At 48.1% G+C, this 25,124-nt stretch overlaps 1 protein-coding gene across 1 annotated transcript in view; it reads right to left on the bottom strand.

The window, feature by feature from the left end:
• Nucleotides 1-1,810: 1,810 nt before the first annotated feature.
• The window catches only part of UCK2 (uridine-cytidine kinase 2), an 80,157-nt gene continuing 56,843 nt past the window's right edge, over nucleotides 1,811-25,124 (bottom strand). Inside the window, exons 4-7 of the mRNA XM_057726778.1 lie at nucleotides 21,084-21,226; nucleotides 15,121-15,218; nucleotides 12,663-12,711; nucleotides 1,811-11,067 (exon numbers count right to left, since the gene is read on the bottom strand). Coding sequence (XP_057582761.1) covers nucleotides 10,928-11,067; nucleotides 12,663-12,711; nucleotides 15,121-15,218; nucleotides 21,084-21,226 — 430 coding nt within the window. The 3' untranslated portion in view covers nucleotides 1,811-10,927. The remainder of the gene's footprint in view (nucleotides 11,068-12,662; nucleotides 12,712-15,120; nucleotides 15,219-21,083; nucleotides 21,227-25,124) is intronic.

The following is a 25,124-nucleotide window of genomic DNA, read 5'->3' as shown; positions in this document are numbered from 1 at the left end:
ATGATCTTGAAAATATAAACCAAGTGCTGATGATAGAAACAGAGGCCTGAGTCCCTGACAACATGATGAAACCACCATATTTGCCTTGAACTTCCTATCCCTAGGTTTCTTTTATGAGAAAAGTAAACTACCTTGCTAAAGCCAATTATTTGGGGTATTTTGTTAGTTTGTTTTGTTGTTGTATGCCACTGAACCTAATCCTAACTGATAGAGTCTCTTTCAATGATGTTTGTGATGGTGGAGCTACTTCTCAGACTTTGGGAAGATTAGATCTTGTGACAGGTTGACACTTTGACCAGAGGTAAAGAAACATTGTCTTCATGCTTCTTGCAGGTTCATGGACACTGCCCCAAAGCCATGCTCTCCAAGTGGCTGACACAGGCTTTCACTCCATGAATCCACTTTGCTGTTTTCATCTGCTCTCACCTCCTTTCTGGCTATGTACAGACATCTTATTTTCCCCAGAAATTCACTGGTCTGAGTCCAACTTGATCATTTCTTACTACCACTTTGGCCCAGTTACACTTTCTCCTGAAAATAAATAACACATTTTATATTTGTATGACAGCTTTTATTGCTCTAATTCATGTTATAGCTGTTCTTTCACATGATCTATTAAACCATTAAGTTGAGGAGGGCAGAGAGGAGTCTCTCATTTCTCAGATGGAGAGGACTGGCAGGAGAAGTGATGTGACTTGCCAAGATCCCAAGGAAAGAGTGGAAGCTCAAACCAGACGAGGTTTCCTGACTCTGTGCCCATCCTGCACTGCACGCAGAGCTCTCCACCCTCATTCGTTGACTCCCCTTTGTTTTTTACAAGTTTGTCAAACACTTGCTCTGTGTCAGAACTATGCCATGCCAAGCACTGGGGATACTAAGGGTAGCCAGACATGCTCTCGGCTCTCAAGGAGTTCCCCATGCAGGAGAGACAACTTTTAATACACACAGACAGTACCATGGACAAGCGTGCGGCATCTCTATGTAGTGACTGAGCTGCGGTGAAGACAATTTGCTGGTGTCTTCCCTTATCTGTTTTTAGGAAAGAACCAGAAGATTCTGGGATTTCCCCCTTTTCCCCTTTCATGGCCAGCCATTTCCGCCTTCCATTTCATAACCATCTCCTCTGGACCTCTGTGGGATAAACAGATTTTTAATGTGTTCCCCATTTATTCAGTTTCATCTCAAAGATTTTACCTTATCATACTCCTTATTAACAGTTTTCTTTTTATTTCCCGTCACTCTGCATTGGTCATTTCATCTTCATCCATTGCTTAACCAACCTATGTTCTTCCTGCTGTGAGGTGACCCTCCCTTCTGCATCACTGATTTCCCCTTGAGCTCTTCCCTCCCCCCAGATTTTCTCTCTTTCGCTGCTTTCCTAACCCTCTTCACCGAGCTTTCAGAGGGGGCACCTCCAACACTCAGGGCTCTCCTGAAGAACTCAAGGCCTTCAGAACCCAGGGCTGGAAACATGTAACATTTCCTGAAGGGCAGCACAATGGTAGAAACCCCACGAGACAGAGGCTTAACCAAGGCCTGGCTCTCTAGCTAATTACCCATGACCTTGGGCAGGTCCCTTCCTCTCTCTTTGAACCCCGGTACCCCCTGTGGTAGAAGGAGAGTATTTAACAGAAGCCCTTGCCTGACCCAGACACAATATAATTCTAACTATACTGACCTGCACTGTCCAAGAAGGCAGCCACTAGCCACAGAGCCCTTGAAATGTGTCCAGTCCAAATCGAGATGTGCTGTGAGTGTGCAATAGACACCAGATAACAGACTTTGTACAAAATAAAGAAAATGCAAAATATCTCATGAGTAGTTTTTATACAGATTACATGTTGAAATAATGGCATTTTGGATATACTAGGTTAAATAAAATACAATGTTAAAATTAATTTCACCTTCTTCTTACACTTTTAAATGTGATTCCAAGAACATTTTCAATTACATCGGGGTTGCTCGTTGTGTGCCCATTGGCCAGTGCCCAGACAGCTGTCACACAAGAAGCCCAGTGCTGCGGCTGAGGCCTGACTCACTCAAGACACATAGTAAAAGGGGACACATTTGTCTACCTTGGTCACCAGGTGACCTGGAAGATTTGGATCTAGCCCAGGGTTTCTTAATCTGAGGATTAAGGACAGAAGCCTTGGGCAGGATCCAGGTGGTCTGTGAGCTTTAAAATTCACATCTCTATTGTCACTGGTCTCTACTTGAAATTTTAGCCTTTCCTTCCATTATGAATGTAGGCAACAAATCACTGGAATATTGTATTTGCTTGTCAGCAATGGAAATCAGAGTTATTTTCCTAACATCTTACAGTTGTTGCAGAATTTCAAAATACCATTTAGTTTCATTACCATTGTGCTAGTTACTAGACCTACCACTGGATCTTGTTATTTGATGTCTCAATAAAGAAGCACACCTATCACAGATTTGTTTTTATATTTTGGTAACTGTGTTTCAATACAATTTATTTTCTTAAATGTTTCTGGAGTGTTATTTCATACATGTAAAATAAAAACATTATTCTGAGAAGGGGTCCTTAGACTGCTAGAAGGGTCCATGGCACACACACACAAAATAAAAGACTAAAAACCCTAATCAAGAAAGACAAGGCAGGGTCTTCCCTGGTGGTCCAGTGGTTAAGAATCCATCTTGCAATGCAGCGGATGCTGGTTCGATCCCTGGTCAGGGAACTAAGATCCTATGCGCCAGCGCCACAACTACTGAACCTGCGTGCCACAACTAGACGGCCTGCATGCCGCAACTAAGACCTGATGCAGCCAAAAATAAATAAATAAATATTTGAAAATTAAATTGTTTTTAAAAAAAGAGAAAGACAAGGCACTTTCATCAGCCGGAGGACCAGCAGACCCTGAGCGGTGGGGGACCCCGGCTCCGAATGGCATGCCAGGACTCCACAGACTGTCCCACTAGAGATGCCCAGTGCCCCTCAGTTTGTTTGCCCCACAGGCTGTTCAGCTACAGAACAAGAGAACATGATGTCTGACTCCTTTGTTTCGGTGCCAAGACTTTTGACAGTCACCATTTTGAGATACTAAAAAGCATACCATCAAGTATTTGGATCCATTTTAAATCACTAAATGCTACATAGAACAGATATCCTTCCTGGAATCCAGCCCCCATCTCAGAGCCTCACACCCGGGGGAGGTGTCAGGGTCAACAAGAGGCCCCCAAATGGGTGGGTCTCAGCCTGGGAGGCTCAGAATCCCGGGGGCGGGCTAAAGCTCTGATCCCTATTGGGTCAGTCTCTGCATCACAATATCCTATTTTGGTTTTGTTATTAGCCTGGCGGCAGGGCTCCCGCAGTAGCAACAGAGAAATCTAGGTTAGGAACTCTTCCTCAAGCCAGCCAGCCTCTCACAGATGCCCTAATCTACCAAGAAAATACCTTCTAGGAACTCAGGCTCACCCATGCCTCCCAATTACTCGGAGCACAAAGTCAGCCATCACTCCCTGGACACCTTACACCCAGGCAGTCCTGACTCTGTGTACAAGCTCTCATTCAGCATGGAGCAAAGCAGGGGTCCTTATCCCTGCCCAAGACCACACAGCCATCACATGAAGAAGCCAACATTTAAACTGCATCTGTCAACTCCAGAGTGATTTCCCTCCAATAGGCTCCCTCCCTTTGAGTTGAAGCCAGACACCACTGAAATCATTGAGCAGAAGGTGGAATCCCTTTTACAGAATTCAGCTGACCCTTAACTCACCAGACGTAATTTTTAAAAGATGTTCAATCCTCTCCATTCTCCTGCCTTCCACCCACCCAGGTCCTTCTTCCTGTAGCTGCCAAAAAGGATCAGTCCAATAGCAGCACCTCAGCTTCTGCCACCAACACCTGCCCTGGGGAAGCTCTAAAGGACTACAGGAGGGACTGTTGTTTTAAACCCCCAAATGAGTCCACTGCAGACCTACAGCCCAGTAGTAGCATCTGGCCCCAGTCATTTTGCCTCTGGGCCCTAGGTTCCTCATCTGTTAAATGAAGGGCTTGGACTTCAATGGTTTCAAAGAAAACCCTGAGAATTCTCAAGAGAGAAGCTGCTTTTCTGCTTTTGACATTGGGACTTCAAGAAAGACTTTATGAAGGGCTCGATGACTAAAGCACGCTTGAAGGCACTGGACTACATGACTTCCAAAAGCTTGCCCTGCTCCCAGGACATCTTAGGAACTTTCCCAGGGCAGACATGCAGCCATAGTTTAGTGTCTCCTAGTGCTGGGGCGGCGGCTGGCGGGGCGGGGGGGTGGATGATGTCTTACAACCTAAGAGGCAGTGCTGAACATGAATGAGCTTCTGAGCAGCCTTTAATACCCCTTTCCAGTCCCCATGCAGGCAGCAAAGGGCTTTAAACAGCACAGATGACATTTGGGAGAGAAATGGGCTCCCTCCGCAATGCTGTGAACATCACAGATTTAAACGGTCTACGTGATTAAATACACAAGGTCCCGGATTTTCAACTTTGCCTATGCATCTGACGCACCTGTAGTCTGTTATAAAAGATCCTCTCCCTAGACCTAGAGAAAAGAATTCTCAGGAATGGATCACAATAGTGTCTTTATCAAGCCCCAGTGATGATGATGGCCAGCTTGGGGAACCACTGGAGTAGATTGCAGCAATAGAGAAACTAAGATGTAGGAGCTGATGCTCCTACCTTGTCCTAATGAAGTCTTTAATAAAGATCTTCCAGGGAGGGGGAAAAATAAAAAAAGAAAGAAATCACAGCAGTAGTTAGACTTCTAGGCCCTCTGACAACTTTCTTAGAAACCTTGATAGAAATGGCATTGGTCCAGCAACCCAAGGCAACCCTCCTGTTGAGAACTGAGTTCCACCACTAGATGGCACACATGCACCAGACAGCCTCATCCTGCAGCTTGCCCTACGTCCTAGCTTCCTCGGGAAAACTGGAGCAGGACCACATTCCTTACATACTTTGCAGGACTGTTTGATGGCTGGAAAAGTCTGGTGTGAGTATTATCATGAAAGCTGGGAATTTCAGAGGCTGAAAAGAAAGTACATGGTGTACATAGTGCTCACTGATAAAGAGGAATCTGGAAATATCCTCAACTCTAATATCCTTAGTGAGAGCATCCTGGACTTGTAGATAAAACCCCACATAACGCATAAGCTTGAAAAGCAGAGGCCAGGCTGGCCTTCCCTGGCCCAGGGCAGTCAGCACTCAATACTGTGGTGAACCCCAGGCTACCTTCATCCCAGCCACACATTGTGGGCACCACTGACCTAGTCCCAGCAAATCCTCACTGTAAAAGGGGATGCCAAGCATGGACTGGACTGTAAAAAATGAGTTTGTATAAGGCTCAATTTCACGTTCTCCCACCCTTTACCTCCATCCATTCATTTCAGGAGATATGTCTGGATAAATCTTTAGTCCTAGCTCACACTGATTCAGTTGTCTGGTTTGTTATTTTAGTTCATGGTTTATTGAAAAGATATATAAGCATATGTGCAGGTATAGCCCAAGATTTACCAGGAAGGTTAACTTCATTCTGGGATTTTAGCAAATGTGTTTAAACTCTGCTTTAAAATAGAAATCTAGAGACTGTCATACAGAGTGAAGTAAGTCAGAAAGAGAAAAATAAATATCGTATATTAATGCATATTTCTGGAATCTAGAAAAATGGTATAGATGAACTGGTTTGCAAGGCAGAGATAGGGACACAGATGTAGAGAACAAACGTATAGACACCAAGGAGGAAATGGGGTGGGGGGAGAGGGGGCAGTCCTGCGGGGGCAGATGAATTGGGAGATTGAAATTAACACATATATACTAATATGTATAAAATAGATAATGAGAACCTGTTTTATACCACAGGGAACTCTACTTCACTGTACAGTAGGAACTAACACAACACTGTAAAACAATTATACCCCAACAAAAACAGGAAAAAAAAGAAAAAAGAAAGAAATCTAAACATCCTCCAGCACCAGATGATGACAGAAATCAACCCGTGGTCCCATCCTCTCAAAGTGGACTTTCCCACATCCTAAGTCTCCTTCTCTACCTCTCATCTTTAAAACTTTTAGGCAAGTCCTAACATGTTTCTTTCAATCTAGCCAATGTGGTTTGATTACAGCAGCACTCACTCGTCAAACAGGTGAGTCCAGGCTGCAGAGCAGAAAGTGGCTCAGATGATGCTGTCACAGACGGGTGGAGAGGCAAAGCAAACCGCTCAAGCTTCACTGGACTGCACCACTGTTCCTCCAATTACAACAAGGAAGCAGAACTAAGTTCTGAGAAATGAGCGGAGTGCCAAGCAAAGCATCTAACTCCAGATGTGGTCCACAGACAGGGGAGATGTGAGAGCAAAGCACAGAGCACACTGGATCACAGCTAAAGTGGCTTGCACAACCATGACTCACAACATCTTCATCTGCCTGCAGGAAATAATCAAGCTTGATAATACACACCTAAGTGTTATGTAAAAACACAGCAGCCTTCTGAGGATGGACTCCTCTTAAATCCAAGCTCTTCTAGATCTGAATTCCTTAAGGGTTTGCCCCTATCCTTGGAACAAGTGGCTGGAAATAGCAGGGCAACTCTGCACATCGGTGAGGGTCATTTGGTGCCTGGAAGGCAGGGGGTGAAGGGATGAAAGGGAAGCTGGGGCGGGAGTTGGGGTGCTACAAAGAGCACAAAAGCCAATTATTTTAAAGTCCTGGGTAGTGGGTGACCTAGATCTTTTAATAACAAGGAGATAGACGATTCTCTGCATTGATTGATGTGTGCCTGTGAACTAGATACGGCCATCCAGGGTAATCACACACATACATGCTTGTGTATTCAACTTGAAGTTGTTCACATCATCATAAGGTCAACTTTCCTCCACCCAACCCCAATAAAGTTTTCTTTCTTTAGAAGGTTTTGATCTGGCTTTTATTGTGAAAGTTGAGGAAGGGACGGGGAAGGGAGGGCAGGGAGGGAGGAGACTGCAAAAACCAGATGACCTCAGAGGAGCAGAGCCAGTGAACAGAAACCTCCCAGGGACCTTGGCCTGCCTTTCAGGGACGGAGCAGAAACACTCAAGTGCACGCACGGAGGCCTGGGTGCAGCCCAGGATGGGGAGGCCCCGCAACAGTAGGCTGGTGCCCGGATCCACACAGCCCAGCCTGGAGGTGCTGTCTTCCCATCAGCCCGCTGGCCTCAGCCACTGTTCCTCCTGCCCCAGCACCACAAAGAAGGCAAGAGTGCGTTCTTTTCTGTTCAGTCTTTATTTACAGCAAAGTACAGAGTATGTGGTCATTTATGTAACTGCTAACAATAAAGGCAAGGCAGTCGAAAGAAAGAGGGGAAGCGCAAGCATCTGAAAGACAAAAAAAGGCCTACGTCTTTATTTACCAACTCAGCCTGTTCCTGAGGCAGGACTGGCTAGCTAGGAGGCTGACCTGTAACTGGCCCCCCTGCCCGAGGAGGGCCACAGAGGCCCAGAGACCAGGATCAAAGGGGACTCAGTTCCTGACTTGCCCCGACAGTTTCCCCAGCCTGCTCTCCCTCTCACTTGCTGGGACACTGAGACGTTCTCCACTCCACCGTGAGGTCAGGGTGAAGGGCAGGAGTGGCAAAGAAGTCCAGTCAGCCTTTCCCAGAAGCCCAGCGATGGGACCCGGAACCTCCCTGGCCTGCTTCTCCCACGCGGCTGTTGACAGGCAGGTGGGGGACTCCAGGGCAGAGGAAAACACTTCCCTGCGAGAGGCAACTGCTTCCCTCCAATGGCCTTGGGCCCTGGTGCAGGTCAAGGTTGCTGAATCAGGGAAGCTGCACAAGAACAGCAAGGGCGTGATACAGAAACCAGCTGGGCTCCAGCCCCTCCTACAAGCAAGCCTTCAGCCTGACAACCCACACTGGGCACAGAAACAAGTGTCCAAGCCAGCCCAGGAGAGGCAGGAAGCCAGTGTCCTTGACCGCCCAGCCGCCAAGACCACAGTGGGTTGTTGCAGAGACAACAGGTTCTGAAGGGTTAACTGGAGACCTTTCCCTGCCACCCTCTCCAGCCTGTTCTTCAAAAACCACCACCTCTTCGAGGGCGTACCCTAGCCACTCCAAATCAAAGGGCACCTGCGGCCACAACACTGTTTTATCTTACTCATACATACTCCCATCTCTCTGTTCCTATTGCTCTCAGGCTGCCCAAGAACAAGAAACCCAGAGCAGCAGAAGTTCCACCAGGGTGCAGGAGCATGGCACCAGGCCTTGCCACGACACAAAGCCTGTTCCCTAAACACATGGTCTGCTGACAACACCTGCGCAGCAGCAGCAGGGAGAAGCAACCACCACCGGGGCTTCTCTGAACCCAAGAGACTCCCATGCCCACACGGCCAACACTGCCCCATTCTGCTCACTGGTGTCGCCTCCCTGGACAGCAGAGAGTACCCAGACAATGCTAGTCATGATTTCTGGCCTAATGATTCTATCTGACTCTCCAGCAGAATCAGAAATCCAGTGCCTTTCTGATTTCTTAAAACTACCAAGTCCGGGATTTGCCACATAGAAAGCTCAAGTTCAGATACTCAGTTGGCTAAATGCTGGGGTGACCACAGAAGCAGAGCTTCCTATCCCCTCCTTGCCCCAGACATCCTGTGTCACAGAACCAGAGGAGTCGTCAGCACAGCCCAGCGAGCCCCCAGCCAAGACACCAAGAGTTGGTGATGGCTTTACCCAGGGGCAAGGCAGCCCTAGAGCTGTTCCCCAATGAGGACAGGGCTACTCAGAGACACTGGAGGCTTGGTCCCAACACCACGAGCACATGAGGAAGCAGCTAAGTAAGTCAAGGCTCAGAGATGAGAAGAATCCGTCTTCCAAGGCAGTGGGATAGACAGCCAAGGCACTGAATGGTTTGGCACCTGGGAGCTTCAAGTAAAGTTGAGCGTGCTACCCACCGAAGGGCCGAGGCTCTCCCAGACAGGGATGGGCTTCCCCTGAGCACAGACAGGCCCCACCCAACAAGGCAGGAGGCCCTTGGGTCCTCAGGATCCTAACCCAGGCCTGCCATCTACCCTTTATCCCAGAACCACACCAGGCAAGACTGGAAAGATAACCAATACTGACTCGGAAACACGCACTCCAGAACTTGGCCATCCCCCCGGGTACCGGCCTTCAGAGCAGGCACCTCTGAAGCTCCAACCAGGCAGTTGCTGCCCTCGGGGGCTCCCTCCAGAGTCTGCAGCACAGTCTCCTGAAGGTCTCAGGGGCAGCAAAGCCCTGTTGGGGATTAGGTTTCACTTTCTGACACAGCCGAACAGAGTTAGAGTCAAATGGAGTCCAGAAAAGGAGAAGCAAACCGGACGGTGCTGGGTCTACAGGGACGATTCGGTGTGACTAGAGTTAAAGGAGTCAGTTTATCTGAATGGCTCACGGGGCTACAGAAACAATGGAAGGTGAAGGTTCCCCAAAACGTTTCAGGTCGTGGCAATAAAGGAATGACTAAGGGTGTAGCCTACCGAGCACTGAGATGGTCCACACGAAAATGGAAAGGTTCTGGCTCTTCTGCAGTTAAAAGGTGAGGCTTTAGGACTCTGTAATCACACCTCCCCCACGTTGCTTGGTCCCCTGCTTCCTCCACCCCTCTCCACCAGGAATCGTCAAGAATCTGTACTTCTTCCAAGAAGGACGTTTCCATCAAGGGGGAGCCCTTGGGAAAGCTGGATTTCTCCATCTCTAATGTTTTCAGCCTAAGACTCCAACCCGTGACTGAAAAACACGACTCCTCTTCCCTCCCCTTGTGCCCAGCAGCTGTCCTGTGACACGACAGCGTGGTAAATAAGCCGATCAGTGTGGCTGTGATGCTGCCAGGGATGGCCCCTGTGATCCTCACCTCGCTGCAGATCCCCAGGCTCTGGGGAACAAAAGCTGCCGCTCCCCACACAGGGAGCTCTCTGGCCACCCTGCGACAGGCTGTCTGCCAGCAGAGGTCCTCGACCGATGCCTAGACTGCAAGGGTCCACTGTGCACGACACAGCCTGGGGGAAAGCCCGAGGAATCTCATCAGGGACCTCCCTGGGAGGCGCCAGCATCTCAGACAACATGACAGGCATAGCCCCGCTACTCCCTCCTTCCCCACTACATTGGGAAGTGACCCCGTTACATCCCCACTAGAGAAGGGGAGCAAGGCAGCTCTGGCTTTCGGAGAGACTGAGAAACAGGTGAGTAAGGAAAGTCAGGTAGAGCTGCCCGAGCAGCCAGAGGTGGGGTGGGGGCAAGAAGAAAACGCATGACTTGTTCCCCTCAGTGGGCCTCTTCCCTGAGTTTGATTTTTGAGTTGAGGTCTTGCCTAATTTCAACTCAAAAAAAAAAAGAAAAAGGAAAAAGAAAAAAAAAGAGGATCTCTCATCGACATTATCCTAAAGCTCCAGCTCCAAGAAGATGGCATCTGGCAGGAGAGGTAATCAAAGGTTCCAAACGCCACTGCCAACAAGGCCCCCAGAGGCTGAGAACTGTGAGCTGTGAGCCTCTCTCCCAGACGCATGAGCCGGACCACTTCCCTTTGGTGAAACTCCAGCTCCAGCCCCCAAAACACTCGAGTACAGGCCCTCCTGCAGAATACTTACGGCAGACAGCTGTACAGTATTTGTACATTTACACAAAAATAGATCCTTTTATATATATATATGTATATATATATGTATTTATAACTGGTTACACGTGGGTCTCATAATTAGGCATCACCAGTAGTAGTTGGCACAGTTTGTCCTTTAAGCTCAGGGTCAAGCTCTGTTTCATTTCACCGCTCCAAAGTACCAAAAAAAAAAAAAAAAAAAAGGCATTTCATCTCCATGGTGTTTTCTTAAATACAGCAATGTCATAGGAAACCGTATGTATAGATGCACAGTGCCTCCTGCCCCTCTTCCTGTCCCTTGGAGACAGGGGCCGGGGTCTGCAGGAGACGGGGGTCAGTGCGGCCGGCTGCTGGACTCTGAGGCCTGCCTCTTGCGTGAAGGGGTGTAGCCGTTGAGATAGCCATTGGTCTGCCGTTTGGAGAGCCCTCCGTTCAGGATGTCCTGAATGTGCTGCACGATGAGGTTGATGGCCACTGTGGGGCAGAGACGGGCAGATGGTTAGGGACGTGCGGAGGGTGGGAGCACATCTGCAGGGCTGTGTGTCTGTCTGGGTGGAGGGCACACAGGAACTGAAGGCTAAAAAACTGTTCCAGGAAGCTGGCTCTGCCGCTTGCGAGCAGGTCATGCAACCTCCCCAAGCCTCCATCGGAGCTAAAGTGACCCCCGCAGGAGAGTTACCAGAGTAAGACAACTCAGGATGCAGGAAGCACTTCGTGAATGGGCTTCTTTCTTATCAGGAGGTGATCAGAGGCATGGACTGGATGAAAGCAATCAACCCAAATTCTGCAGACATGAAGCCTGGCCTTCATTCTGACACCATCAATTCACTGTGAGACCCTTCCCACCGGGTCCCCATCCCACGCAGCTCCCCATCCCAAGGACAGGGACCCCACGGAAGGCCCTCTCCTCCAAAGGTAAGATGGGACTCTCTTTCCTTAGCCTTAGAAATAAATCAAATGCTTCAAGCAAATGATCAATGTTAACATCACCAAAAATGGGATAAACATCAAGTGCTTTCTGAGGTGATGCCCCAAGAACACGCCTCCCCCAGAGTATTCTCCAGACTGTATAAGCTGAAGCTAATCATGAGGACACAAAGGCAAACCCAAGCTGAGGGCCATTCTACAAAACACCGAGCCTGTACTCCTCAAAGACGTCACTGTCATAAAAAACAAAGAAAGGCTGAGGAAGGTGAAAGGAGATTACGTCAATATTTCTGGCTGTGATGAGTGCACTGGGGCTGTGAATGAAAATGGCCTTGTCTTTGTTGGGGGGGAATAAACAGGGAGACTGGGATTGCCATATATACATTACTAATAAGAAAGAAACATCAAATTGTACACTTCAAATATATGCAGTTTATTGTATGTCAATTGTATCTCAATAAAAGATCTTAAAGAAAAAAATTTAAAAAAAAATAAAACACAAGGAAAAAAAAAGAAAGAAAGAAAATGGCCTTGTCTTTAAGAAACACAGTGCAATTTTCACTGCTATGACTAACTCCCAAATGGCTTGGCAAAAAATTAACTTTTTAAACAGAGGAAGAGGGAAATAAATTATAATGAGAATGAGAAGACAGGGTCTTTTCACAATTCAACTCTGCCCCATTATGCCTAAGTCCAGAGATAGTCTTACTTTCTAGACAAGTCAAAGCTAATGCATAAATGCACTAGAGGTAGAAATCCCTTTCCCTTCAGGAAAGGCTACCTTGGTGGCAGGTCATTCTAAATTAGATGAAGAAGGAAATCTGCTTTTGCTGAAAAATGGCCTCAGATACAAGGCGCCCAGATATTATCACTGGGAATGACAGTAGAAGGTAATCTATGACCCTCTGATTGTTGCCAGAGAAGCCCAAGTTCACATCTGTCCCCATTCATGCACAGACATATCCACAGGGGCCAGTCCCCGAGGCCAGACCTGTAGGTACAAATTCCTTTCCGGCTCACAGAAGCAGCCAGTGGATCAGCCACACCTATAGAGCCTTGTTTGCTCACCACATCCTACCCCAAAGTATAACTGACAAAGCGTAGAAGCGATGCCCCACGAATGGCACCCCACGAGGACTCACCTAGATTATCTGCACCTCTAGGAATGATCACATCAGCATATTTCTTTGTCTGTGGAGAAAGATATTTACAATGCATTAAACACATTACCATGCGTTAAAGAGAGAAGCCGGCCCAAGCCCCTCTCTAAGGGAATGTGGGGAGAAGGCCAGCCTTCTCCTACCAGTCCCAGAGAGCAGCAGCTTATGGCTTCAAATGTAACACATTTTATCCACTTTATCTAATTTATAATAAATCAGCTTTTTCCTGAGTTCTCATTTTCATTTAACATTGCTTCAATATTACAATCTGCACAGAGAACATGATTTTTGAAACCAAATGTGTAACTGCCTCTTCATCACTAAGAAAAATATCAATTAGTACAACCCAAAGTGAAAGAGGAGCAATTCACCTTGGATTTCTACACAGTTTATCTAGCACAAGGGTAAACCCAGAAAAGGTAATCCTCATTGATGACAACTTTCACTGGCTCTGTTATGACACAGCCTTAAAAAAAGAAAGGGAAAAAGAAATAGGAAAAAAAAGAAAAAAAGACCCAAAACAACAACAACCCACAGACCCTCCCTCCCTCCCTCTCTTTCCTTCCTTCCAACTTTACTGAGATTTTGTGGACCATTTTACAAATAACTGTGTCCTTGTGAGACTATAAAAATGCCTTAGGACATGGGCATCTTTAAGCTTCCAAGCTACAACTTGAATGGCAACTGAGTCGGGCCCGACTTGAACTAGGCAGACAATTTATCGGGTCCAAGCTCCTGGCTTCCACAGGAATAAGCTGCTCTTCCCTAAGCTGAGTGGCTGGACAGTGGGAGCTAGTAGAGACAACCTAGAAAATATTTATGTAAAATCCTGGGCTCCATTGCAACTAAGTTAAAAGCAGAAAGCTGGCAATAAACTCTAATCTATGTCCAGTAATCAGTTTACTCTGTATTCTTATTATTAAGTTAAAAGGAGCAGGAGGGGTCCTCAGATGTATGGACAGAATTTCACGGCTCCACGGCCACCTCTGCCCTCTTCCCAGAAACCTAATCCTGTGACCCAATCCTCTCCAGGGGAATGAACAGGGCACCGGCGTTACTCAGGCTGACTCACAGAGTCTGCCTGGTTCCTGATGTGAAACAAAAGTCAAGTCTGCTTTGACGCAAAACCTACTAACAGACTTAAAGAAACAAAGATGCACGGGTGGGGAAGGTGAGGGTGGGAGGAACTGGGAGATTAGGATTGACATATAAACGCTAGCATGTGTAGAACAGACAGCTAGTGGGAACCTGCTGTACAGCACAGGAAGCTCAGCTCGGTACTCTGTGGTGACCTAGATGGATGGGATGGGGTGGGAGGGAGGTCCCTGAGGGAGGGGATATATGTATATATACAGCTGATTCACTTCGTTGTACAGCAGAAACTCACACAACATTGTAAAGCAATTACACTCCAAGACAAAAAAGAAAAGAAAGAAAGAAACAAACGGTTTGGGGTCATATTTTTCCAAGAGAGGAAAAAGAAGTTAATTATTGAGAAGCAGGGAAATGCCCACGCTCAGCCTCACTCTACAACTGTCATCTCCCTGAAGGCATCACCCAAGACTAGACTAAGACCCAACCTCTCCTGCCCTCTCTCAGAACTGAATTCTAAATCCTTGGGGAGTGAGACTGGTTTGGCCAACCTGAAGAAGACATGACAGAGGTGTCATGAGCTAAACACTTCTTCCTAAGCTAGGCTACCTCCCACACCTGCCTCTCTCATGACCCCACCACTCCACACCTCTTGTCCCTGAGGCCTACCCTCAACGTTCACCTGTCTTTCCTCAGGAAGCTGGGGTGTTTCCAAGGCTGAGGGCTGATTCGCTAAAAGCTGAGCACTCCCTGGTCCACACTCTTCTTCCCTGAAAGCCACTAGAGAGCTCCCAGCTGCGGTGGGGAGCCCTGATGAGCCTGTGCTAGGGCAGGAGTAGGGAAGCCTGCTCCAACATGGTGCACACCTCCCAAACGGGAACTTACATACGGGCCAACAACAAGCTCGAAATGGAGCTCAAACGTAGTGACGAAAGAGACTCAGAAGGGAACGCCCTGCAGCTGAGGGCTCCTGCACCAATCCCCCAACCATCCCAGACCTTCTGAAGACCCAAGTGGCCGAGTCTATTTTTGGATGCGATGTACCCTCGATAAAGGGTCTCACACCACGAGCCCACCAAGCAAGAAATGCACAGCTTGCTGGAATCAGACGGCAGGATCCTGAAGGGCTGCCCCAGAAAAAGTGGCAGGGCAGAGCTCTTGGAGAACACAGTGACAGGAAACAAAGCCCTCAAGGCTGCCCTTTCTTGGGCCTTGAGGATGGAGGAGCAGTCAGAGGAATGAAATCAGAATGAGTGAGATCCCAGCCCGGGGGCTCAACTTACAGAACGTTATTTGTATGATGACATTGTAAAGTTGAAATTCAACCAAAAACAAGAACACAACTCACTGGCAAGCAGAATTCCTCAAAGGCAGGCTTGACGAATGTAATGTATTGAGATAAAATCTGCTCAAGGTCCCTCCCTCTTTCGCTGATGTCCCTTAATACTAGAAGAGAAGGGAAAACAAGAGTCAAGAGGATGGTGCATGAGTCAACACAAGCCCGGCCCTCACGAGGCCGACCAGGATCACACAGGCTCCACAATGACTCTGGATGATTCACGAGCTGGATTCCTGAGAGACTTGACCAAGAGCCAGTCAGCAGCAGCTTTGGGAAAAACAAGTTGCATTTTCACGTCTTGCTACAGTCAAATTCAGCTATGACAAAATGCTCTCCAAAGCAAAAGGTTGTCTGGGAAAGGCCAATAGCCTTCTGGTTTCAAGCAACATTTGACCCAAATAAAATTTCATTGCGAACCCTCCCCTCCACAAAAAAAATAAAATAAAATAAAATAAAATAAAGGGCAGGACAAACTCATAACAGGAAGTGGACTGGGCCCAGAGAGGTGGTAGGGCTTCCTGGCAAAGAGGGCGTGTTGCCAGGACACCTCTCTTTACCCACCCTGATCCTGTGCCCTTGCACTTACTTACCTGTGTTCGGGCTGGTGACCCTCTGCTGATATGCCACCGCTGCCTGCCCAGCTCCCACCCATCCCTGAGCCCCTACACAGGGTAGAAGTGGGGCAGAGGGCCCAGCTGTGGTCAGCCACTCCTGCCAACCTCACGCACAGAGGTGTGCAAAGGGAAGACCTCAGTGAAAGATGAGAAAACCATGGTGTAAGACACCGTGGGCTGGAGCTGTGAAGCAGCCCAGATGGACCCAAACTCACAATCTTCTATCTTCTTCTTCTTCTTCCTTTTTTTTTTTTGGGGGGGGGGGGTGGGGGGGAGACCTTGCATCAAATACTGCTTTTAATACAGTCTCTCGTCAAAGCACGGAAGAGGGCCCGGAATCCTGGTGCCGCCACTGTACATTAAACTCCCCGGGCCTGAGTGCTTCCCAAACGCAGCAAGCGAATTTGATTCCCATAATCAAAACCAGCCCCTCCCTACAAATGTTTTCAATCTTGGCTACTAAATCTGTCCCTCCCACCCTGAAAGGGTATCAAATCCACGTACAATCATTTGCGATGGGCCCTCGGCCTCCTCCCAATCATTTCTCGGGTTAATCATTTCAGCGTGGGTTGAAACTCTTGGTAAACAAACACAGGGAATACTTGTGAGTGAATTTCTGGAAAGCCACGTCTGTAAACCATTCTGTGTTTACATGCAGGCACGCACACACGTGGGCAGGGGCAGGAAACGGGGAAAGCCCGTGGTCGTGGTCCAGGCTGGCATGAAGTCTGTATGATCAGATGGCTAGAAAACTGTCAGGAAGACCCCACTGCAGAAACCAGGGTAATGGATATACTGTGACTACCACTGACTTCTCTCCCAGCCCCTCAAGTCACCAGGAGTTTCTCCCCATGGGCCCTGGCAATGAAACGGTTGGTTGGTCCCTAATTCGTCCAGATTTGCCTCATACCCCCTGCCGCCTGCGCACCCAGCCCAGCCCAGCCCAGAAATGGTCTCAGGCACTTGGACGCGGACGGGGGCCCACGCCCGCTGCCGCCGCTGCTCTGCCAGGGATGCCGGGCCAAGCAGGAGCCCCGACAGCTGCCACGTGGCTCAGCCCCACAGGCCTCTGGAGCTCGGGCACGCAGGCCAGCGGGCTCAGCTCGCCAAAACACACAGCTCGTGTGGCCTCCAGCTCTTCACGCGTCTCCAGATAAAGTCCAAAGAGAAAAGGAAGCCAGACCAAAAGGGTATCAGAGCTGGGGAAAAAAGCAAACACATGCCCACACTTAAGCAGCTTTGACTTAAAAGCCCTGCAAAAGCCTGATATCAGGTTTGTTTCACAACATGCGTTTCTCACAACTGCGGACAGCTTCAGCACTATGAGAATCTCCACCCTTCCCCCAGGACACACACACACACACACACACACACACACACACACACACACACACACACACACACACACACTCTCTCTCTCTCTCTCTCTCTCTCTCTCTCTCTCCCCATTTTCACATCGCTCTGCCACTGCCCTCAGCCCAGGCCTGCAGCTCTCTTGCGTCTTGCAGACCCCAGAGCACCACCTGTCACATCACGGGAGTGAGGAACGGGCGGGGGGAAGCAGGCACAGCAGGTGAGTCACACCTGCATCCACCGGAGCCCAAAGCCACTTCTTGCCCCACCATCTAGAGCGATGGGGGCAAACCTGACCCAATTTGAATCCTGACCCCATTAACTGCGACCTCTGTGGCCTTAGACAAGTCACTTAACCTCTTTGGAGCTCATTTTCCTTCACTCTAAAGCAGAAATCATAATAGTAACTTTCTCACAAAGCAGTCCCTTGGGAACACAGGGAGATATACGTAACACTCTTCAGCACTGTGGCTGGCACACAGTATGTCCAATAAACCCGAGCTTCTACGATTACGAAGACGACAGGCCCTGAGGAAGCTTCAGGAGGGGCGTGGCTCCCTGACGGAGACACCATCAGGAGGACGGGAACTGAGAGCTCAGGTGAGCAGGCTGGACCCGGTGGGGGTGGGGGTGGGGGCCCCGCAGAGCAGCTGGGAAGGTGGGGGTGGAGCTGCGGTGTGGGAGGCGAGGGCAGACACGTGGAAAGACAGGATGGGGCGGGAGAAACAGAAAGGCAGGGAGGAGGCATCCTCCAGCTTCCACCCTGGAAAAGGAGGCAGCAGCGGGTCAGAATGTTGCCCAGACGCTGGGAACACGCAAAACCAGAAGGCATCGCCCGCCTCTGCTCCCAAGAGCCTTCCATCGAATTATCACCTTAAACAGTTTGTCCTTGAGCCAAGGACAATTCGGGGCTGGCCAGTTCACTGCACTAAAACGCCCTCCTCCTCACAGTCAGGAAACCGGGCCAAGCCAACGGCTGAGTCAGAACAAGGTGCTGGCACAAATCGGCTCCCTCGTCACCACTCTGACCCTGGCACATTTGCTGGGCCTGGACAGGCCCTCTCAGAGGGGCCCCGAAGGGGTGAAGGGCAGGAAACTACAGGTCTACCCTTCCCTGCTTGGCTTCCACTCAGCCCTTCCAAATCAGCCAGTGCTGCTTCTCGTCAGCCAAAGCCGAGAACCAAAGGTAGAAGGACCCAGAGTAAACACAATTCCTTCACAGTTGTCAATTCATTTTAAAAGTCAGTTGAGATGTGTTACTCTAGTAAAAGAACAGACTGACTATATCAAGGCTCACTGCAGCTCCAATTCCACGTAAACTGGGCATAGAGAACCAGGGTGGGAGAGAGACTAGGGCTCAGCTGTCCCAGGACCCCTGCCTCAGGTCTTCCCTGTCCCTAATTCAAGGGGGGGTCAAATTCACACAGAAAGGGAAGGCGAAGGTAGGCTTTGCTGGGAGGAAACCCAATTCCCTAGAAATACAAGGGGGGCCCTGGGAAGGAAGGAAGTCCTTCCAAGGCTGTGAGGCTTGATGCAGACCTCCCTCCTACACGAGGGTCAACTTGGAATGTGCCCGGGAGGATGTAACCCAAAGGCGGGTGAAACCATGGTCCTCACTCAAGTCTCCAGGAATGTTCTTTTGCCCCACAGCCTCCAACGAACCCTCCCTCATTCTCCCTTACCATGTACCCTCCCATCCCACAAAGCACATGCCAGGGATGTTTTTTGTCCTACGTGGACAGAGAGTGAATTTGTAGAAACAGCATTTGGAAAGTCCCACAGGTCCACTAGGAGACTGACTCAGCACTGAGTGACATGACAAGACGGCAGATCTGAAAGAAGGCAGTGACCTGCCCTGGGGACACCAGGGAAGGAAGGGGGTGCAGAACTGACCCTAAGAAACCCCCAGAAAAGCCACCATCACCTCAAGTCTCTCCCCCATATCACACAAGGATCCCAGTCCAAGAAAAGGAGGTCGAAGTTTCTGTTTCATCTACCCTGGGATTATTTGTTTGAATCAGAGTCCAAGGACGTTGCCACTCCACAAAATGTGGTTCTAATTTCCTGTGCAATTTCTTGCACTGGCTTCTCCCTCAGGCATCACTCCATCCCCTGAGACTTTAGTACCACCTGCTGGACTAATGACGGTACCAGCCCAGGTGTCACCAGCTCCTGAGGACATGACTACTCAGAGGTTCTGACAAGTCCTACCAGAACACTTGGGAAAACAGAACATCATGTACCGTCTCAGGTGAAGCAGGTTTCTGATCTGCCACATTGATATTTATCAACTGATGCCAACCACCAGGCATTTCACCTGCATTACCTCTAATCGGCACAACTATCCCAGGAGTACTAGCTAATCCTTGCATGATCAACCAGTAGGAAAAGAAGGTACAAAGGGATTAAAACATAATCTGCCCAAGATCACACACGTACTAAACAGTGAAACCAGGATTTAAATCATGTCCAGTTCATCCGACTCCAACTTTTCCCCCAGTGATGCCTCACAAATCTGACAAGCTAATATGGACATCCGAGCAGATAAGTCTAGGTAGGACCTGAGTTTGTGGATGAAGGTGATAAAAACCAGACCCTGGGGGCAGATGCATAAGGGACTGTCAGGCTCAAGCCTCAATTATCTGTCAAAAAAGATTATGCAATTCTTACCTGGCTTGTGTGACCTAAAAAAACAGGCCTGTCTCCTTCATGTTACCCATTTAAATAAAAAATTAAAAACCCATGCCTGGACGTCACAAGAGCCATCAAAGTCACAAAGCTGGGGGAGAGGCTCTGCTGGGACCAGAATCTCCTTTTTTCCACCAGATTGCCCCCCTCCCCCACACCACCTGGGAGGGGAAGTATAGCTCCTCTGACTTAGTAGAGTGTGAATCCTATTACTTCTTAGGAGCGCAAAACCCAGGGTGTCGTTTCTCTAGATTCCGCCATCTCCACTTACAGTTCTTGCGATGAGAGTACTCAACTGGATAAACTACAAATTTATTTCATGTACCGGAAAAGAGAAAACGTCGCAGACGTTGGGGTCGGAGGTCTCTGGGCTGGAGCTTATGAAACTTGAACCTGCCAATGACTCGCTCTGTGACCAGGAGCTCGCCCTGGCGCTTCCTGTGTCGCTCGTCTTCCGCGCGATGGGGACTGGAACCGTAGTCACCTTCCATCCCTCTCCTCAGTCACCCGCACCCCACTGCCTTGGCTGGGTCCTGTCGGCTCTAACTCTGCCAGGACCTTTCTCATCTCTCCCAGCTCTCCATTCCCCCGCACGCCACCCACAGATGACTGCCCCACCTGTCGTCCTGATCGGCAGAACAGTCTTAACAAGCGTGGTGTCTATACTGGTGGCGTGTGCCTCCTGGGGTTGCCTATGCCGTCATCATCCCACCACATCCAAGTCCAGGCCCCGCTTCCCCCAGGGAGCCTCCCGAGCTCTCTGGTAGAAGCAAGCCCTCTGCTCCGTGCCCCGCAGAACTGAATTCACAGGCTCCCTCCCCCACCAGCAAGCAGTGTGGTGTCTTCAGCACACACGGAAGTAAGGGCTGCACAGGGAACAACCGCCTTTGCTCCCGAGCTGGCTGGGCAGAGGGACCAAAACTCCGCAGAACTTTTTGGAAAGCAAAGGGCGAGAGACACAAGCAGGTGGGACCAGCTGCCCAGAGCTGCAGGCAGAGGGTGTTCCTGCCCCCAGATGTCCTGCAGTGAGTTCCCATGTAGATCGTGACGCCCGTGGGGAAATCAGAAGGAACTGATGCCCCCAGCAAAACCAGAACATGAACTTCTTATGTCATCTCTGTGACCTCACGAACTGGTAAGTGACGAATCCCTTCTCAAATGTTACCAAACATTTGGGCAGCAGGACATCCCTGGGGCTAGACTGACTCCGCTGGGCTGGGCCCCACAGCCTCGGGGAAAGCACGGTCCCCAGAGTCGGGGAGGGCAGGGGCCTGTCACAGGCCACCGACAGGGCCATGGGAGGCTTGTGGAACGCACCTCTGCGGGAGAGCCGGGTGTCTGCGTCTGTGTCCACGAAAAGCTTCATCTGGAACAGGTCTCGCACCTCCTGGGAGTAGAAGGCCAGGATCCCTTCGAAGAGCACCACATCCGCAGGGTAGACAGTAACCGTCTCCTCCTTCCTGCAAACCACAGGGCAGATGATGGGCCAAGCCCGATGTGGGGAGAAGGGGAGGAGGAAACAAGAGCAGCTGTCTGGGAGTCTGGGGTCCTACCCCCTCGACTGAGAGGGTTTAGCTAACACAGCCTCACAGAGCCCTCGGACCACTGCGGAAGATCCAAGAATGAGAGCCAGGAGGGCTGGAGCAAAGGTCCCCTGTGACCAGTTCTTCTGAGCTTTCCCCATAAAGCAGACATAGAGGGCAGACGTCCTTCTCCTTAGAGCAAAAAAACCTGCTGTTAGTTTATTGTCTGTTTAAAAAAAATAAATAAATAAAAACCTGCTGTTAAATGAAAAATAAAGACAGACAAAAGATGTGGTCACTTTTTTTTCCCCTCCAAAGGCGTCTCCAGGAAGGCTCTCAGTCCTGGCCTTTATGGTACCTAACACTCTGAACTTTCAAAAACAGAAACTCACAGTTTTCTCCCAACAACCCCACCCCCTCCCCCAGTGTTGAGATACAGGGAGGAAGAAGGAAGGGCAGAGGGAGGGAGGGGGAAAGAAAGCTTTAGATAAGAGGCTGGGAAGGGGAAAGAATGGAAGGAAAGAGTCCCAGTCCTGCCTGGTTTGGCGCTCCTACAACTGCCTTGCTTATCAGTAAACTAGGGACACACATTACCTCACCCATCTATACATGGGGCTGGGAAGCCCAAGGCAGATACTCATGTATACACGACTTCTCAAAAAGCCAGGGGAGTGAAACCAAATAGATAATGGGGCCTGCTGGGGTCCAGCTCTGCCCTGCTTCAGCTTTCACTGCATTCTTATCTTTCGCTTCTGTCTGAAAGCCACCTTGCACTTCACCTCGAAATTCACTAAAAGGGAAGTAATGACGCCAGTGCAAGGTTTAGCAATTACCCTGACTGGCAGACCAGCACATGTGAATAAAACCAAAGAAAACAATTATTTCAAAAGTCCCTTAAGATGACAGGTTTTATCTGTGCAAACACAGGCAAGTCAGCAGCAGCGGCCCACTAAGCAGGGACTTCCTTCCCATAAACATGCTTTGATTCTCTATTGGCTCAGTCCCTTGGGTTCCTGTCTAAATTCTAAGGCAGCACTGTTGGAGTAACTACCAAAGTGGCAGAACGTGGAGCATAAAAGACAGAAGAAGAGGAAAAGGTTAGTGCAATTAGCAGACTCTCCACGATGACGGTGTAACTCTGGATGCAGGCAGAATCATCTAGGGAAGTCTTAAAAATATTTATACCTGGATCCTACTCCCCCAGGGCTATGATTTCATTAGTCTGGGGTAGAGCTAGAGCATGGAAATTTTTTAAAAGCTCCCCAGTTATTTCTTTTTTTCTTTCTTTTTTCTTTTTTTAAGTCATGAAACTTTATGCAAACAGCAGAGGTTTGAAATATATCGAGCAGATAAAAATGCCAGGAGAAGATGCATCCACATTGGTATTGGAGAGACTCCTAACTTCTTTATTTTAGAAACTGACAGATGAAGTAGCAATAAAGTAGGAAATGGATAGTTTGAATAACACAATTAGCAAGCATGTATGCTTGTGTCTGCACACAACTTTGTACAAAACTTTGAAATACAACTGCAGCAGGCACAAAAATCAACTGTTGGGCCACAATGCAATATGAACCAATTCCAAAAAGTAGAACTCACTTGTGTATTTCTTTTTATTTATCCTGCTTGGGATTTGTTGGGTTTCTTGAATCTATGGATTTGGTGAGTTTCATTAGTTCTGGGAAAAATTCAGCTACTATCTCTATAGATATTGCCTTTATTCTCTTTCCTTTTCTTCTGATTAAATACTTTTCAGGTCTTTTCACTTGTCTTTCATGTCTCTTAATCTCTTTTCTGTTTTTTGCTGTCTTTTTCTTTCCTTAATGCATTAATGAATGATTTCTTCGATCAATACTCTAGTGTTTGAATTGGGTTTGGTTTTTTTTTAGCATATTTTGCTGCTAAATATGTCTACTGAGTTTTAAAAGTTTGCCATTGTGTTTTCCATTTCTAGAAACAATGTTTATTCTTTTTTCATATTCGATACACTTTTTAATTTTTTCCTTTTTCCTTTCTTTAAATTTACATTTTCTTCTAGTTTCATTGAGATTTAATTGACATAAAGCACTGTATAAGTTTAAGGTGTACAACATAAAGATTTGACTTTCATACAGCGTGAAATGATTGCCATGGTTTAGTGAATACCCATCATCTCATGCATAAACAAAATATTTTAAAAAATATTAAAAGAAATAAAGAAATAGAAACATTTCTTTTGTGAAGGAACTCAGGATTTACTCTCTTAACAGCTTTCGTATGTAACGTACAACAGTGGTAATTATTGCATTGTACATTACATCTCTAGTACTTATTTATCTTAAAACTACAGTATGTACCTTTTGACTATCTTCATCTAATTCTCCCTCTCCCCGCAAACCCATCTCCCCGCAAACCCATCTCCCCCAAACTCCCACACTGGTAGCAATAAATATGATCTCTTTTTCTATGAGTTTATTTTTTTGAAGTATAATTGACCTATGTTAGTGACTGGTACATAACACAGTGATTTGATGTCTCTCTACATTTCTGAAGCATTACCCTGTTAAGCCTGGTTGTCATCTGTCACCATACAAAGGTATTACATTATTACTGAGTATATTCCTCACAGGGTACACTTCACACCTGTGATTCATTTATTTCGTAGCTGAAAGTTTGTACCTCTTAATCTCCCTCACTATTTCTTCTTCCCTTACCCCGTTCCCCTCTGGCAATGACCCGTTTGTTCTCTGTATCTATGGCTCTGTTTCTGTTTTCTTGTTTGTTCATTTGTTTTGTTTTTAGATTCCACATAAAACGTGAAACCATACAGTATCTGTCTTTCTCTGTCGGACTGATTTTACTTAGCATAATACACTCTAGGGCCCATCCACGCTGCCACAAAAGGCAAGATTTCAGTCTTTTTTAAAAAAGCTCCCCAGATATGTCTACTGTACAGCTCAGGGTTGAGATACGCTGGTCTAGAAGAATATCAGGTACTGGAAAACAGGGTACCCATTGTGGTTCAGGATAAGGAACCAAACTGGCCAGAGTTCAGAAGCAAGATGGATAGAAAAAAGGATCAATGAGTGAGTGAAATAATGAGTCACTCTAGGCAGCTGCCCTGGGTCATGAAGAGGGCGGAAAGGCTCTGCTGGGAAACAAAACACGCATGCGGGATTCCTACAGCTCCTTGTGGAAAACAGAGCGAGTGCAATGACGGTGCTAATTAACCCAGTCTGACTCTGTCTGGCAGTGCTGCTCAGCTTGCCTAACTGATAAATACTAAAAAGGAACAGGTGGTTTTCCAACTCAACAGTCATGCCTCTTCAATCCTGGGACAGTAAGGAGAACAGAACTGCCTGCTCTGTGGGTGGTGCCCCAAGAAGCTGGAATCAATCACTTCCCAAGTCCACATGTAGGTCTAGGTGGGAGAAATTTTCGAAACAGCATAGAGCTAAAAACAATATTTATTGAGCAGCTACCAGCCCAGGATGGGCCAGGAGTCACATATGGTACAATATTCTGTTTAGGAGTTTCAACATGGGCCGGGAGGTTCACATAAGAAACCTGGAGTGTTAGAGCGTTTGGATAACCCGGCCCCAACTTCTGATCTGAGAAGTATTCCTTATGATAAATGGGGGGAAGACCAGAGAAAAGTATTTTATAGAGAATAGGTGACGACTCAGTTTTAGCCCAATATTTGTTTGTATCAGTTAACCCTGAACAGCTGGGTCCCTCATAAGTGGCTCTTAAGAGTTGTGGGGGGACCACCGTGGTCTTAGGTAGTCACAAAGCTTCATGGAAGAGATGGGCTCTGGGCCATTGAAGAACAGGATTTTAAGATGAAACGTACGAG

Source organism: Hippopotamus amphibius, chromosome 3, assembly GCF_030028045.1.
Source record: "Hippopotamus amphibius kiboko isolate mHipAmp2 chromosome 3, mHipAmp2.hap2, whole genome shotgun sequence".
Classification (NCBI taxonomy): domain Eukaryota; kingdom Metazoa; phylum Chordata; class Mammalia; order Artiodactyla; family Hippopotamidae; genus Hippopotamus; species Hippopotamus amphibius.
This window is presented reverse-complemented; position numbering and strand designations above follow the sequence as displayed.